Genomic DNA, 15650 nt, shown 5'->3' with positions numbered 1-15650 from the left:
GGGTGCTCAATACATTATTATCACTATCATTGTTTTTCCTGGACACGTATGTCCCTGGGGGTCCCTGGGTTATATTCCACGACTCCAAGCTTCTCTAGCTTCAAGATCTGGGGATCTTGTCAAAATGAAGATTCTGATTCTGCAGGTGTGGGGGTGGGGAGGGGAGAGGAGAGAGCTGAGATTCTGCATTTGTAACAGGCTCCAACCTAGTTCTGCCTAGAGGAGTGTCCTCTTTCCTCCCTTGTCTTTGCTCTCTGCCCTATCGTGCCTCCCCTGCCCCCCAGGTCAGCCGGTCATCAGAACACTTCCTGGGCTCTACTGAAAAATACTCTCAGGCAACAGGTGTGAGCTGGGACCGGCCCAGCCAGGATATATGGTTGCCCCTTCCCACTGAGCACCCCCAGTTATTGCATCCATCTGGGGATGAGGAGAGGATCCTGAGAGAGGAGGGAACTTGTCCATGATTTTGAGGAGCTCCTAATCTGTTGGGGGGACTGTATGAACACACCTTACTGTCCCTGCAGAAAGGCATGCAAAGGCTTACAAAGGAACACGCAGACCAAGAAACCTGCCATCAAGGAACACACTCAAACCAAACTGCATCCTCTCTGGGGCTTCAGCAACCTGGGAAGGTGGCAGGTGCCCTGCCCCGCTTGCCCTTCTCAGAGCCAGAAGACTGAGGGGCTGAGAGGAGAGCATCCCTGGCAGCCGCCCTGGAGGGAGGTGTGTACACAGCATGGGCACTAGCCCAGGGCAGCCCTGGGTAAAGGCATATCCATTTAAGGCCAGTTCTCATTAAGTGGGACCTGTGTCAACTGCTCCCAGGCCTGGGGTCATAGTGACTGTGAGGTTCTCGAAAGTGGGATCATGTGCTAAAAGCAAGGCTGGGATAACAGTGCCCTTGACTTTACTGTAGTTTTGGGTGGGAGCTGGATATGGGTGTTATTGAGAAACTGCATTCTGTGCATCTTGACAGCTTTGCCTCAAATCCCTGCCCCCATCCCCCATCCTACTCCCCACCACTGGCGAATAAAACTCCATAGGTTCTCGATGTCAGCAAAGGGAGCCCTGATTTCTGCCAAAGCTCCTGAGAATATGGTGCTTTCTCCTAAAATCTGCCCATAGAAATGGCGATGAGATGGCTCACTGAGTGGCTCCACTCAGCAAGAGCTGAGCTCCCATACCTTTGCCAGAGGCGTCCACCGCTAGGAATAGTTCGTACCTGGGGCTTTGCCCCTCACTTTCTGAAAAGCTGCAGCCAGGAAGCTCCCTTTATTCTCTATTTCTGCATCTGCAAAGCAGAGAGGAGCCCAGGCCAGAAACAGGGATACAATGATGGTCCCTGCAGGGGGCACTGTGGAAACAAGTGACTTGTTTATGTTTTATTGAGGTTAAACATATGTGACATAAAATTTGCCATTTCAACCATTTTTTAAATGTACAATCCAGTGGCATTTATTACATTCCTCACGTTGTGCAACCATGATGACTTTCTGCTTCTAAGAAACTATGTCTATTAAGCAATAACTACCCATCCCTCCCCCACAGCCCTTGGTGACCTCTATTCTATTTTGTCTTTATGAATTTGCCTGTTCTAGATGTTTCATATAAGTGGAACCTTACCATATCTGTCCTTTTGTATTTTTTTCACTTAGCATAATGTTTTTGAGGTTCACCCATGCCGCAGTATGTGTCAGTATTTCATTCCTTTGTATGGTTGAATAATATTATGTTGTATGGACATACCACATTCTGTTTATCCATTCATCTGTTGGCGAGCATTTGGGTTGTTTCCATTGTTAATTATTAATATTTTATGGGTTTTGTATGTTTCCTGGGTCTAGACACTGGAGACACACCAGGAAATAAGACAGCACGGTTCTTGCCCCCACCTGGTAGGTAGCCAGGCAGGGACAACAGAGAGATGAGTGCCGTCACAGGACCTGTGAGGACCTACCGGACACACTGGTTGGGGGCTTGGCCACACTGGGTCCTGGTCTGGCCTGACCAGCCGTTAACTGTGCGGGGTTCTTTTTCAGGCCTCAGCCTTCCCATCTGTAAAATGGATTTGAGGCTAAAGGCCTCTGTGGCACTATCATTTCATGGTCCTATGATGCTGAATCTTCTGCTATGGAGTTCTAAGAGAACATTTGCTTCCTTTCTTTTTTGGGTCCGGCGTGTGGTGGGAAAGAGGTACCTATGGCTGTAGAAGTGGGGAGAGGAAGGGGTGTCTTGGAATTTGAGTATTTCCAGCAGAGTGCCTGGCAGGAGGGTGGGCTTGCTGACACAACTGTGATTGTCTTGCTGACAACCCCCTGCAGGAGGCCACTTAACCTCTTACCCCCCACCCCCCTTCTCAGTTGCCTGCCCCTGAGAGGGTGTCCAGGCAAGACTAGGGAAGGTCAGAACTCTTGACGGCCAAAGGGGCTAGAGTTGTGTAGGAACAGCCCATTCGGGGGACTACCAGTTGGGTTAGGATTATTTCGGGGTCTCTGGGCCTGGAGTTTAAGCAGGATGGGACTTGGGATGTCAGAGGCCAGGATGGCCAGAAGGAGTAAGTGGTGGCTGGGTGGAACCCACAGCCAGGGTGGAGATTTCCTGTCAAAACAGCCACTTATCCTGGCGGGAGAGTGCATTCCTTTACCCTAGGAGATAAGAAGGCCCGATTTTCCTCTCAGGGTTCCTTTGAGCTGTGAGCAGCCACTGGAGACTCTGTAGCCCCCTCAGTCGGGGCCCCAGCCTGACCAGCTCATGCTCCTGGCTCCCCTCCCAGGCTCCCTGCATCCTTGAGTGAGCACTGACCCCAGCAGTGGCAGCCAAGGGTTGAATCTAGCCTCCTCTGTGCTTTGATTTCTTTACCTGAAAAATGCACCTATCTTGTAGGATCGTTCTGAGCTAATATACTTAAAGGGCTTAGAATAGTGACTGGGATAAAGCCTTACTCAGGGTGTGTGGCAATTGCTAGTCTTATCCCAAGATACCTCTTTGTTTCCTGGGCCCAGGAAAAGTTCCCACCAAAGTCAGGCCCTTTCATGTTCTGGGGCATTTGACAGTTCTTTTCTCTGTAGGCATCTCCAGGCAAAAATTTCTTATTTCAGCTGGCTGACCCCAAGGCAAGAAAAGATTCATTAAGCATTTAAAATAGAGTCTATTTCAGCAGACTGAACAATTTCTTGGGTATTAGAAATCATTCTTCGTTAAGACAAGGTTCTTCCTCCCTTTCACAAGTGAGGACTCCTTTGCTCAGAAAGAATCTCTGAACAGTCCATCCTAGATTGTAGGGATTGTAAGGGTTGGCAGGAGCCTCTCTTGTTATGGGAAACTTTCAGCCACCCCCTTCCAAGGGGGCACCCCTAACCTCTCCCCGCAGACCCTTCATCCCTTGGGTTGCCCAGCCTTGGGGGCTTTCCGGCACTGTTCCCGCCAGCCAGTTGTCCTTCAGGGTGGAGGCCATCCCCAGGGGCCTCGAGGCTCCAGACTGCTCCTCCCTGTGCCCTCTGGGCAGGCACAGCCCCACTTCAGACTTCCCTTCTGGCCACTGCTGGAATGCCCAGCCCTCCCTCTGTGTATTTTCTCTCTGGGTGGGGGCCTGGGAGCTGGAAACCCTGCTCACATCCTCTCCCCACCCTCTCTTTGGAGGACCAAACTCCAAAGAGGCCAAAGCCAGAGAGGAGACTGTGGTGTGGGGAAGGCTAGCAGCTCGCCGCCCAGAACTCCCGTGGGGAAGGAAAGCTGTGCTGTGGGTGGGCATCTTGGGAGCCTCTTCCAAACCTATCATCATTTCCCTTCTGTCTCTCCAGTCTGTGGTCAACACAGTCCCAACCAATACAGCCTGACCCAGTTCAAGTTCAGAGCACTTCTGTGGAGTACCTGTAATGGACTGAGATTGTTATGACCCAGTTTAATGAGATAGCCCTGCAGACTGGGGCTCGGTACTCTGTGGGCTCCGGGCTGGACTCCAAGCTAGGGCCACAGTTCCGCTTCCAGCTCTCATGCTTTGCATAGCTGGTTTGCATCTCTGAGCTCAGTTGTCAAAATGGGCCCACGGATTAGACCATGAAGGTTCGTTATCTGCACTAATGGAGGGCACCCAAGATGCTGTAATAACCAACAGGAGACCTGGTAGCATACTTGTAATCCATAATTGCTTTGTTTCCTTAACATATTCAGGAATGTGACGGCAAGCTGATGTCACAGTTTTGTAGCACATGTTGTATCACCACCACAGGGAAGGGAGGGGGCATCAGGGAGGTAGGGGATGGTGCTGTGATGTTCTAGAAGCTAGTTTGGGATTTTAGATCTGCTGCTGGAAATCAGTGGTATAATTGGACTCTGGGTACTGAGTGTTAAGAATGAGCTTCTTGGGGGGCGCCTGGGTGGCTTAGCTTGTTAAGAGTCCGACTTCGGCTCAGGTCATGATCTCATGGTTCATGAGTTGGAGCTCCACATCAGATTCTCCGCTATCAGCACAGAGCCTGCTTCAGATCTTCTGTCCCCCCTGCCCCCACGGCTTCTCCGCCCCTCCCCTGCTCATGCTTTCTCTCTCAAAAATAAACATTAAAAAAAAAAAAGAGTGGGCTTCTGGCTGGGCCACTTTCAGAATTAGAAGGGATCTAAAACATCACCTGGTAGGCCCTGCACCTGCACCTGGGTGTGTGGTCTGCATCACCGGGGCGCTCAGTAGGGGTGCGGAACCTTGGGCTCATCCCAGAGTGACAGTCAGAATTTGCATTTCAAAGGGAAAAAGGACTCACTCACTGTCCCCCAGGAACCAGGGCACCAACCCCTGTATCTAGACTCTTGGTTCTCTTCTCCCAAATCCATGCTCTTTGGGTCCAAGTTGACTGCCCCGCCCCTTTGCAGCTCCCGGGAGCTAACACCACAGCCCAGAGGAGGAAAAACTCCACTGGCCAGTGCAAGCAGGCAGAGGCATGCAGGTTGAACTGCCCATCTTTGTCCACCTTGGACTGTGTGGGGTTGGGCAGTGTCTGAGTAAATTGGGGGGCTGCTTGGGCAAGAACTCTGCGGGGCACTTAGTAGCAGGATGGGGCCCTGGACACTCTCTTTCTTCCCTTTTTCACTGACCTATCTTTGTGAGGCTATTTCAGACCTGTTCTCTCCCTTAAGCTGCAGATCTCTCCCCACAGGGCGACAACCTAGAGTGGTCACAACAGCCCTGGAGGTTGAGTGGACCCTCAGGCCACCATTCCAGCACCACCATCAGGGAGGGCCTGAGGGGAGGGGTGTGTGTGCAGCATGATGCTGGGCTCCTGGGAGAGGCACCCAATTCGTGTTTCCCCTACTGCAGGCCTACTGTACTTCCTCCTCGACTGGGAGCCTCTGCTGGCCCCTCTCCTCGTGGCCTTGTCCCCATCCCTCCCCCACTCCTCCACTACGTTGTTTTGGTGTGTGTCCCTTCCCAGAACCTCGGCCTCTCCTTTCCTTTTCCTTGCAGAGTTGCTCTTCCTGTGATCCCTCAGGCCCCAGCCCGCCCTCTGGGGCCCTCCCTGCCTTCCTCTCTCCCAGGCCCTTCCTCCGCTCTTTCTATTCCTGGTTGGACCAACCTCTCCCATTGTCCATTCCCAGGAAAGGGCTGTCTTGCTGGTCGGGGTTGGGGGCGGAGTGAGGGACCTGAGCCAAGAAGAAAGCCGGTGCCGGTGCCGGAAGCCCCTGCCTGCCCCCACACACCCCCCAGCTCTACTCACAGCAAGGTGCCCCCCACCCCTGCCCCATTGCCAGTGTCATTTTTAGAAATCTCACTTTCTAAGTTAGTCAGCAGCAGCAATCTGACACCCACATGTGGGGGCTGATGACTTCCCGACTGCCTCTTCTAATTTCAGCAGACCCCAGAGGTGGGGCCGGCAGGAGTGGGGGAGCAACAGGTGCCACAGGAAGCTTCCCAGCAGCCACTTGACCAGAGGGCTTGGGAGCTGCGGTTTGTCACAACTTGTGACCAGGGCAGACAGCCTTGGGCCAGGGCAAAGTGGCTGGGTTCCCATGAGTACTCCTTGGGAGCAGACAGCAGACCCTGCAGAATCAGGGCCCACTCATGGCAACCAGAGGAGCTGTGTTACCAGATTCTGGGAAGAAAGGCCAGGGCTTTCTGTAGATGACCTTCAAGCATCTTCCCTCTGCCCATTCCTGCCTGGACTTTGTCTTGATTTATTTTCTCCCTCTGTGTCTCCCCACTCCACCCCCATTCTGTTTTTGTTGTTCCTAAAAGCACATAGCTCAAATGGGGCCAAAGTATTTTTGGTAAATACAGAAACAGATGTTCGGGTCAAACCCAGATACATTCACATGTGGCAGGTACAGGCACTGAGCATCCCGGGCCTTTCAGAGTTGGAAGATGTCAGCTGAGAATGCCCCAGATTGGCTCCCTGTTTAACCAGCAGAGGAACTGAGAGGTTTACAGGGGCAAAAACACAAGCTTTAGAGATCTCTGGGGAAACAGCTCAGGATGAATTACAGAGAGACAGTATGGTAGATGGAAAACTTTGAATTCAGACAGATCTGGGTCCAAGCTAGGCTCTGCCTTCTGGCTATTCAAGCCTCAGCCAGTCATATACCCCTTGGTACATGTGGCATTCCACAGGGGAGACCCTCTGTTAGCCCCCTGCAGATGGAGAGAGGGAGATCCTGTGATCTTTGGGGGGGTGGGTTTCAGGGGTTGATGAGAATCTATGCTGTATGCCGTAGCACTATCCCCCTGGGGAAAAGATGTCCCCAGAAAAGTTTGTCCCACAGACCACAGGCCTGCCCAGAACCAAAGCTGGCTCTCTCTTGGTGGGGAGGGCAGTGCTGGGGATCTGGGAACTGGTCTCCTACAGGAGAGGCAATAGCTGTAATACAGACAGGTCTGGCTGTGTGACCTTGGACAAGATTCTGTGCCTTCCTGAGCCAACTGTCCTTATATCTGATCTTGCAGGGTAGTTATGGGAATCGGGGATGACATTGTAGAGGACTTACTTCCCAGTAATTGGTGCATAGGAGGTGCTCAATAAAGGGCTGCACGTCAGTGTGTTCAGAAGAGAGGTTGCCCTGTGATGTCCTTGAAGATGGAACCTGCACAATCCTGTGCACAGAGAGACTCCTCACTGCCTGGCAAGGACTGCGGTATGAAACTTTGCTGGCTGTGTCACCTGGGGCTGCTGCCACTGCGAGGTAGGGCATGGTAACAGTCAGGGCATGGGAGGCCGTAGGGGTGCAGGGCCTGGCGGAAGTCTCAGGTGCAGAAGCAGCCCTAGTGTGGAAGTCCTGAACTTCGGGGTACATGTCCCTCAAAGAGACTTCAAAGGCCTGGGAACCTCCAAATGATGTGTAAAATGTGTTGTCTGTGGAGACAGCTTTCAACAGATTTTCAAACGGGGCCAAAACTAGCCAAATTAAGAACCTTTGTTCTGGATGTTAGTACATCAGGCTTGAGGACGCACTGTAAGAGGACATGGCAGGTGGGGTCCTCTCAGCCCTGTGCCCTGGATATGACCAGCTGATCTCACCCCATGCCTCAGCCAGCAAGTACAAGCCAGGCAGGGACATCAGTGCCTGAACTGGGCACCCACCCTGCCATAAGCTTGAGGTTCAGCTTGACTTGGCTTGGGGTGTGGGATAGAGACTGGGTCCCCAGAAGTTGGGGTGGGGACCAGTAGGGCCAAACCTCGTTGGGGGCTGGCTCAGGACTGGGGGCCTGAGGTGGTGAGGTTGTAAGGGGGTGGGAGTCATAAGGGCCTGGGAAGGTAAAGGCAGAGGAAATGAAGCAGGTCCATTATGCAAGCTTCTGGAGCTCCTTCTCATCCATTGGAAAGTGGCACTTGTGCCTGAGGTCTGTCCCTGCCTGAGTGGGCTTGACCAAATAGTCGTCAAATGATCTCTCTGGGCCTTGGATTCTAGTCTGAGGGTGATCACTGCAGGATCTTACCTCAGAGCCTTATTTGGAGACCTCAGGCGTGTCTCATGGAGGTGTGGCTGAGTTAATTTTAGTTTATTTGCAGGTGAGATCTGCTCAGCCCTGTGCTCTCTCTTTCATTTTCTTCCTTCCTTCCTTCCTTCCTTCCTTCCTTCCTCCCTCCCTCCCTCCCTTTCCTTCCTTCCTTCCTTCCTTCCTTCCTTCCTTCCTTCCTCCCTCCCTCCCTCCCTCCCTTTCCTTCCTTCCTTCCTTCCTCTCCCTCTCCGCCCTCCTCTCCCTCCCTCCTTTCCTCTTTCTTTCTTTCTTTCTTTCTTTCTTTCTTTCTTCCTTTCTTTTTCTTTTTTTATCTGCCCCATCTTTTATTTTTTCTCATAAATCACTTAAATCATGTCTAGAAGCAGATAGAGTATAAATAGAAAGAAAGAAAGAAAGAAAGAAAGAAAGAAAGAAAGAAAAGAAAGAAAGAAAAGATACTTGTTTACAAAGAAGTTGTCTAGAGAAGGTAGGCTTTCAGTCCTGGGATGTTTTGTTTGTTTTTCTGAAAGATATAGTTGTTTTTTTGGTAAGTCAATTTTAACTTGTGAAAGACAATGTGGAACACTTATGAAAAGAAAAGAGAAATTGCTCATAATTGCATTATATAGATATCCATAGTTAGTATGTTTATGTTTCCTTCTAGTCTTTTCTTACACGTGTATATTGAAACTCTTTTGGTATTTGTACTATAAATGGTATCCAGGTTTCTTGCTTCACCATGTATCATACATAACATGGACAATTTTCTGTGGTGCTAAAAGCCCTTTATAAACATTTAAAATACTTCAGTTCCCCATAGTTAGGCATTTAGACTCCCCATTTTACATCTTTATAAGTAAAGCATTGAAATGTTTCTGTCCATAAAGTTCTTTTCAAAGTTAAGATGATTTCCTTGAGAAAGATTCAGAAGCACATCTGAAGGGAGAGGGCTGTCTCAGCAGCATGTCGGCGTGAGCGTGTGCTGGGGAATGCGTGGGGCCGCATCTGCCATAGGCCCTGCAGAGACAGGGGATGAGGCAGGCCTCCTCACAGACCCCCATGAGAGCCAAGTGACTTAGGCTCTCAATCTGTGGTTCTTGGTGGGGTGGAGGGAGAGAAGACTCATCCATGGGGCCTGGGCAAAGCCTTCATATACCCCTCTCTGACTGAGCTCCCATGGGCCTCCTCTGCAGGGATCAGTGAAGCCTGATGAGGTGTTTCTGTCCTGCACGGCTGGCCCGCCCAGCATGCCCACAGCCCTGTGTTCAGATGGGCCTTCAGACCTGTGCAGCATTCCAGCTTGGCTGAACTCTGTTCCAAGGCAGGCTGGGCTTGGTGTTCACCTCAGAAAGGCTAGTCAGTGGGGTCAGCCAGTGGATAAACTAAAGTTAACTCAGCCATTATTGCTTTTTTGTTAATGAGGGGAAGACCAGCTGTGAAGATGCCAAACCATTCAGAAATGTTGCACAGTACTTGGGATTTAATGTCTCAGGACAAATTCCGCATTCAGGCAGAAGAAAGCAATCGACAGTGATTTTAAGTCTTGACTGGACTCCCAAGGGTCCCTTGTGCTTCACTGAGCTTTCATTTTATTATTTTTTTAAAAAATATTTTTCCTATTAAGTTATGAATCTTGGAAGCTGTGAAAAGCGCTGGTGATCTCACTGGGCTCATGAGTGAGCAGGAGCTCTTTTGTGGATTGAGGCCCAGGGGGAAGCTAAGCCCCGAGGTAGGTGGAGGACAGTCGGGCAGGAAATTCTGTCACCACAGCTCCAGGGGTCGGCTGGAGTGGTGGCTAGACGCCCATCCTATGTGGTTGTGGGGGTTGAGGGAAGGAGGGCAGGACTGGCTTCTCTTAGGCTATAGTTAACAGGAACAAACTAACTCATTCTCTGAGATGAGATTCAAAAGCAGAAGCTGGATATCCTGGATGTTCCTGAGCCTAAGAATACTTGATCTGGATCTTAAACTTCCACAGCCCACTAACATGTCACAGATGCTCTTCAAAGTGACCTCCTTTGACAAAGAAACAAAATAGGCTTAAAACCACCTGAAAAATTTTATTGAAGTCAGTGTACAAATGTTTAAAACGCTTTGAAGAAATCGGATCTGAGATGTTCTTGCTAAAAAGCAGCCTATGAACAAGTCAAAGTGAAAGCATGGATTCGAGATGTACCCATAGCCAAGATCTAAGAGAAAGATTCTTCTTAATGTGACCCATATTTGCCACCTACCTCTTGTGTGACAGGCACAGTGCTTGACTCTTGAGGGCAGACATTTGTGAGACTGGATTTCTTGCCCCAAGGAGTCTAGTTGGGGTAAGATCTAATATGGCCAGTCACAGTATGAGGGCACTTAGGAGGAATTGATTCTGATCAGGAGTTGATGTAAAAGCCAAAGGAAGTAGCATTTGAGATGGGCTTTAAAAGTGAGCATGGTGGGGCGCCTGGGTGGCTCAGTCGGTTAAGCGTCCGACTTCGGCTCAGGTCATGATCTTGCGGTTTGTGAGTTCAAGCCGCGCATCGGTCTGTGTGCTGACAGCTCAGAGCCTGGAGCCTGCTTCGGATTCTGTGTCTCCCTCTCCCTGTCTCTGCCCCTCCCCCACTCATACTCAGTCTCTCTGTCTCTCTCAAAAATAAATAAACATTTAAAAAAATTTAAAAAAAAAGAGTGAGCATGACAATGGGGCACCTGAGTGGCTCAGTCAGTTGAGCATCAGACTATGGCTCAGGTCATGATCTCACAGTTCATGAGTTTGAGCCCCTCATCAGGCTCTCTGCTGTCAGTGCAGAACCTGCTTCACATCCTCTGTCCTCCTCTCCCTATGTCCCTCCCCCCCTCACAAATCAATAAACATAAAAAAAAAAAAGTGAGCATGGCATTGATGCTTAGAGATGTGGGAGAAGGGGCTGGAAGACAGGGACACAGGAATGGGTATTACTGGTGTTCTTGTGGAGAGTCATTTTTGTGACTTCTGGGCAGAGGAAAGGCAGGAAATGGTGGCATGTTGCCTGGTTGTAGAGGGCTTTGATATTCATCTTAAGGAGTTTGGACTATATTCTGCAGCTAACAGGGACCCGTGGAAAGGTTTCTGAAGAGGGAAAGTAGCTTAACTTTTTCAATTAACAGAAAATACATAGATACACGCTCAGTGAAAGATTCCAGCTATATGGAAATCTGTAAAGAAAAAAGAAGAAAAGGAAAAAAGAAAATGCTCCCTTTCCCAGAGGTAACTATTGTTCTCCTTCAAGTCATTTTATCTACCTATATCTGTAGATAAAGACATACAAAATCCAGCCCTGGAAGTGTTAAGGCTGATTCTGTCAGACTTCTTCCTTTTCCTTTCTCTCACAGACACGCCCCTACCTTTTTTTTTTTTTAAGTTTATTTATGTATTTTGAGAGAGAGAGAGGAGAGAGAGAGAGAGCAGGGAAGGGGTAGAGAGAGAGGGAGAGAGAGAATCTCAAGCAGGCCCTGTGCTGTCAGCGCAGAGCCTGACCCTGGGCTCTATCCCATGACACTGGGATCATGACCTGAGCCAAAATCAAGAGTCAGACGCTCAACCAACTGAGCCACCCAGGCACCTCAGACCCCTACCTTTTAATATTTAAATTTATATAAGCTAGGCCTGTAATCTAGGGAAGCCTGCATGCTGTATCTTCTCACTTGACTCATTTTGCTCTCCTTTGTATTATTTCAGAGCACGGTTTTATTGGGTATTCACCAGAACTGCTACAGAACAACACTCTGCCAGATTACAGCCCTGGAGAGTCTTTTTTCACTGTTTTTGGGGTGTTCTTCCCAGCGGCTACAGGTATAGTAATTTGGATCCTTTTTCACTCCCGCGTTAGGGGTATAAATGCTTGGTTTCTAAAACTCAGTATTATAAATGGCCTGCATATGCTCCTAGGATGTCTATCTGACTTTAGAGATGGCCTTAGCTTTGACTAAAAAGCTATTAACAGAGAGTTTACTTGTCCACAATTCCTGAAGGCTCCAGCATTATTTATTCTTCCTTACCCTCCATACCTATCTATTGAAACCTCTTGGCCCGGTCAGTAGAGGAGACATATTTCTCTTAGGGCTGAGCAGGATGGATTCCTTAGCAGGGCAAGCTGCCCCTTCCACCACAGAATGGGTGCAAACTTGGTCTAGAAACTCCCCTCCTCCCTACCCCAACCTGTGAGTCTTCTCCAGGGGGCAGAGAAATGCTATTGTCTTCTCCCTGTTCTGGGTGTGGGTGAGATCAGGACCCTTGGACAATGAATGAATCTCCCTGCCCTACCTTCCCCATTTTTCTGCTCTACAGTGGCCAGGGAGGAGCGTTACAAAGCTGAGATCCCTCTAGAACTCTTGTCTTAGGCTCCAGGCCTTGGCCCGGAAGGTGGTAAGCGAACATGTGGACTGAATGATCATAAGAAATAACCATTTGCTAGAGACTGGACTTGTCCCATGGCACAGACTCAGAGAAGCATTTTACTCTTGATCAGGCCGCATCAGTGGCCTGGAGTGTGGCTGATCTTGTCTCCGTGTCCTTCTCCCCTCTTCCCTCTGCCTGCCTTCATGTGGCTATTTCCTTGCTCATGATCCTCTCCTCAAATAACATAGGGATAGAAAAAGGAGGAGAAGCTACTAGGATATTAAAACTTTAAAAGGCTGCCCGTGACAAATGCTGGCAAGGATGTGGAAAAACTGGAACTCTCATACACTGTGCAACCATTTTGGAAAACAGTAGGATGATTTCTTAAAAATTGAACAGTCTATGGCCATAGCACCATAAATGTGTCTGATCTTGGAAGGTAAGCAGGGCTGTGCCTGGTTAGTGCGTGGATGGGCGACTGCCTGGGAATACCAGGTACTATATAGGCTTAAAAGAAAGAAACCTAAATATACACCCAGCCATCCCCTCCTGGTTATCCGCTGCAGAGAAGTGAAAACATGTAAAGACTTGTGCATGACTGTTAAAAGCAGTTTAATTTGTAATAGTCATGAACTAGAAATAATTCAAATATTCATCAACTGACAAATAGATAAATTATGGTATAGCCATCCATGTAAAACTACTCAACAATAAAAAGGAATGAGCTATTGATACCTGCAACAATACAGATGGACCTCAAAATAACAGTGCTGCACAGGGCACCTGGGTGGCTCAGGCTCAGTTGGTTAAGCGTCCCACTTCAGGTCAGGTCCTGATCTTACAGTTCGTGAGTTCGAGCCCTGCATTGGGTTGTGTGCTGACAGCTCAGAGCCTGGAGCCTGCTTGTGAGCCCCTCCCCTGCTTGCGTGCTCTCTCTCTCTCTCTCTCTCTCTCTCAAAAATAAACATTAAAAAAAATTAATGGTGCTGCAAGAAAGAAGTCAGACAAAAACAAGTACTTTTTTTAAAAGATAAAATTATACAAAACTCCATTTATATAAAATTCTAGAAAATGCAGACTATAGTAACAGAAGGGAGATCAGTGGATGGGGAATAAGGGTGTGGGGAGCAGGAGGGAGGGACAAGGAAATTTGGGGGTATGAAACACTATTCTGGACTGTGGTGATAGGTTCACAGGTGTATCCCTATGTCACAGCTTTCCAGATTATGACACTTTAAACGTGTGCAGCTTATTGTTTATTAGTTACACCTCAGTAAAGCTGTGCAAATGAAAAAAATGAACAACGTTAATCGCCTTTAATCAGCTTTCCTGAATCCCACTCTGGCCTCCAGCAATGCATGTTTCTCTGCTTTTCACAATCAAGCACTGGGGCTTTGTGCTCCTGTCTCCATTTCCTGCCTCCTGTTGCCTTTGTGCATGCTCTTCTTTTGGAATTCCGAGCCTGCCTCTCTACTGAAATGGCCTTTCCAGAGTCTTCAGTGGCTGCCATGCTATTCAGTTCAACTATCATCTCTAGTTTCTCGTGCATTTGACTGGCAACCTCCACTTCCTCCTTTTCTCTTGCCTTCTCTGATGTAGCACCTCCTGGTCTGCCCCCTGCCTCTCTGACTTGCCTATTTGGGTACATCCTCTTCTGCCTGCCCATTAAATTTTGGGGTTTTTCTCTTCTTTCTCTACTGTTTTCCTTAGGATCTCATCCATGCCTACTGTTCAATGACCACTCACAAGACTGATGACTCCCAGACTTGTACCTCTAGCCCAGATTTCTCTAAGCTTCGTATTATATTCTTAGTTGCTTACATGGCATCATCCACTGGGTATCTCAGACCCAACATGTTCAGAACCAAGCCCTCCCACCCATCCCCCAACTGGTTCTTCTCCTTACTCTTGATCTCAGGAAATGGCATCTCCATCCAAACAATTGCTCATGCCAGTAATGGGGAGTTATTCATGATAACATCCTCTTTCTCACCAGTACCCTCCAAGTCCTCCTAAAGGAGCTTCTCCTTTACTTCCTACTTCTTTCCACCTCTACCACCTGACCACTCTGGTCCAAGCCTCATCTCTCAATAGATCACCACAGCAGTCTCCTACCTGACCCACCGCCCTGACCCCCACCCCCCAGGCTGACCACAGAAGTGAGCTTGGAGCTAGGCCTCAGGAGCGGCAGGTAGAATCTTGGTCCACAAATCCAGATGTGCCAGAAGTAATGCATCTCTTTCATTTTTATGAAATGAAAAGAGTCAGTCTCTGACTCAGTCTTCATTCTGCCAGGATGATTAAAAATGAATGTCAGTCATTCATCAATGCCTCTACATTGCCCTGCCATCTTGTTCCAGGGTCTTAGGGTCTTATCAAGTCCCAAGGCATGTCTGGCTTTTCATCATTGTACACACAGCCAGATGTCCTGTCTGCACATCTGTTCAAGTACATGCTCAAGTACATAGGGAGCCCTATGCTTTAGAGTCTATGCACTTTCCAGGCCCTCCTTCCAGGGGTCTTGTGGGGCTCCTGCTGTGCTGACCAGGAGTGGGTCGTACATCCACACGGCTCCAGATCTTATGAGCCTTTATCTCCTTGCCTTCAGCTCCAGGGGCAATCTTCTGTAATAATATGGCAGACACTTTTGTCCAGGGCCAGCTTTATGGGCATGAACCTATGCATTCACACTGGGTCCCACGCTCAGAAAGGCCCCCTGCTCGGTGTAATGATTTACTTTTGCTAAAACTCTTAATAATTTTTGAACAAGGGATCTTATATTTTTATTTACACTGGACCCAGCAAACTATGTACCAAACTACGTCCACGCCGCCCCCTCCACTGCCCGCCTCCGCCCCTGCCATGCTTTCCCCCACCTATTTTGCGGTTCCTTTTCTCTAAAATCTCCTAAGGGCTCAGGCTTTTGAGAAACAGAACCCAAAACAGGGTGCAGGCAAATTAAGCTTCCTTCTGGCACGTATCTCCCTCAAGGCAATGAAATATATGTCAACTTCCTCTTGAATGGGCAGAAAATGCAAGGGGGAAAATGAATAGAGGAAATTTTTTTTTTAAGTTGACATTTGAAAATATTGACTTGCCCTCCCTCCCCCACACAGGCAGAGCACACCTTCAAGAGACTTCCCACCTGAGCATTTCCTTGGACCCCTGCCTGGGTGTCAGGGCCATAGTTACACCTGAGGCAAGGTTGTGGACCTCTTTGGCTGGCCGCACTCCAGGGGGCGTCCTCAGGCACCCACAAGAGCTTGTGTCAATAGTGTGACCCTGCTGGGCCCCCTCCACGCTGCTCCACACTTCCCCTCCTTTGCCTCTCTGGGCCCTGTGTCTTAGAAGAGAGGGGATGCCTGGTCT

At 49.1% G+C, this 15650-nt stretch overlaps 1 protein-coding gene across 1 annotated transcript in view; it reads left to right on the top strand.

Annotated features, from left to right (window-relative positions):
• Positions 1-15650, top strand: part of SLC12A8 (solute carrier family 12 member 8) — a 115176-nt gene that overhangs the window by 47300 nt on the left and 52226 nt on the right. Inside the window, exon 4 of the mRNA XM_049629463.1 lies at positions 11622-11735. Coding sequence (XP_049485420.1) covers positions 11622-11735 — 114 coding nt within the window. The remainder of the gene's footprint in view (positions 1-11621; positions 11736-15650) is intronic.

The sequence above is a fragment of the Panthera uncia genome, chromosome C2 (genome assembly GCF_023721935.1).
Source record: "Panthera uncia isolate 11264 chromosome C2, Puncia_PCG_1.0, whole genome shotgun sequence".
Taxonomy (NCBI): domain Eukaryota; kingdom Metazoa; phylum Chordata; class Mammalia; order Carnivora; family Felidae; genus Panthera; species Panthera uncia.
This window is presented reverse-complemented; position numbering and strand designations above follow the sequence as displayed.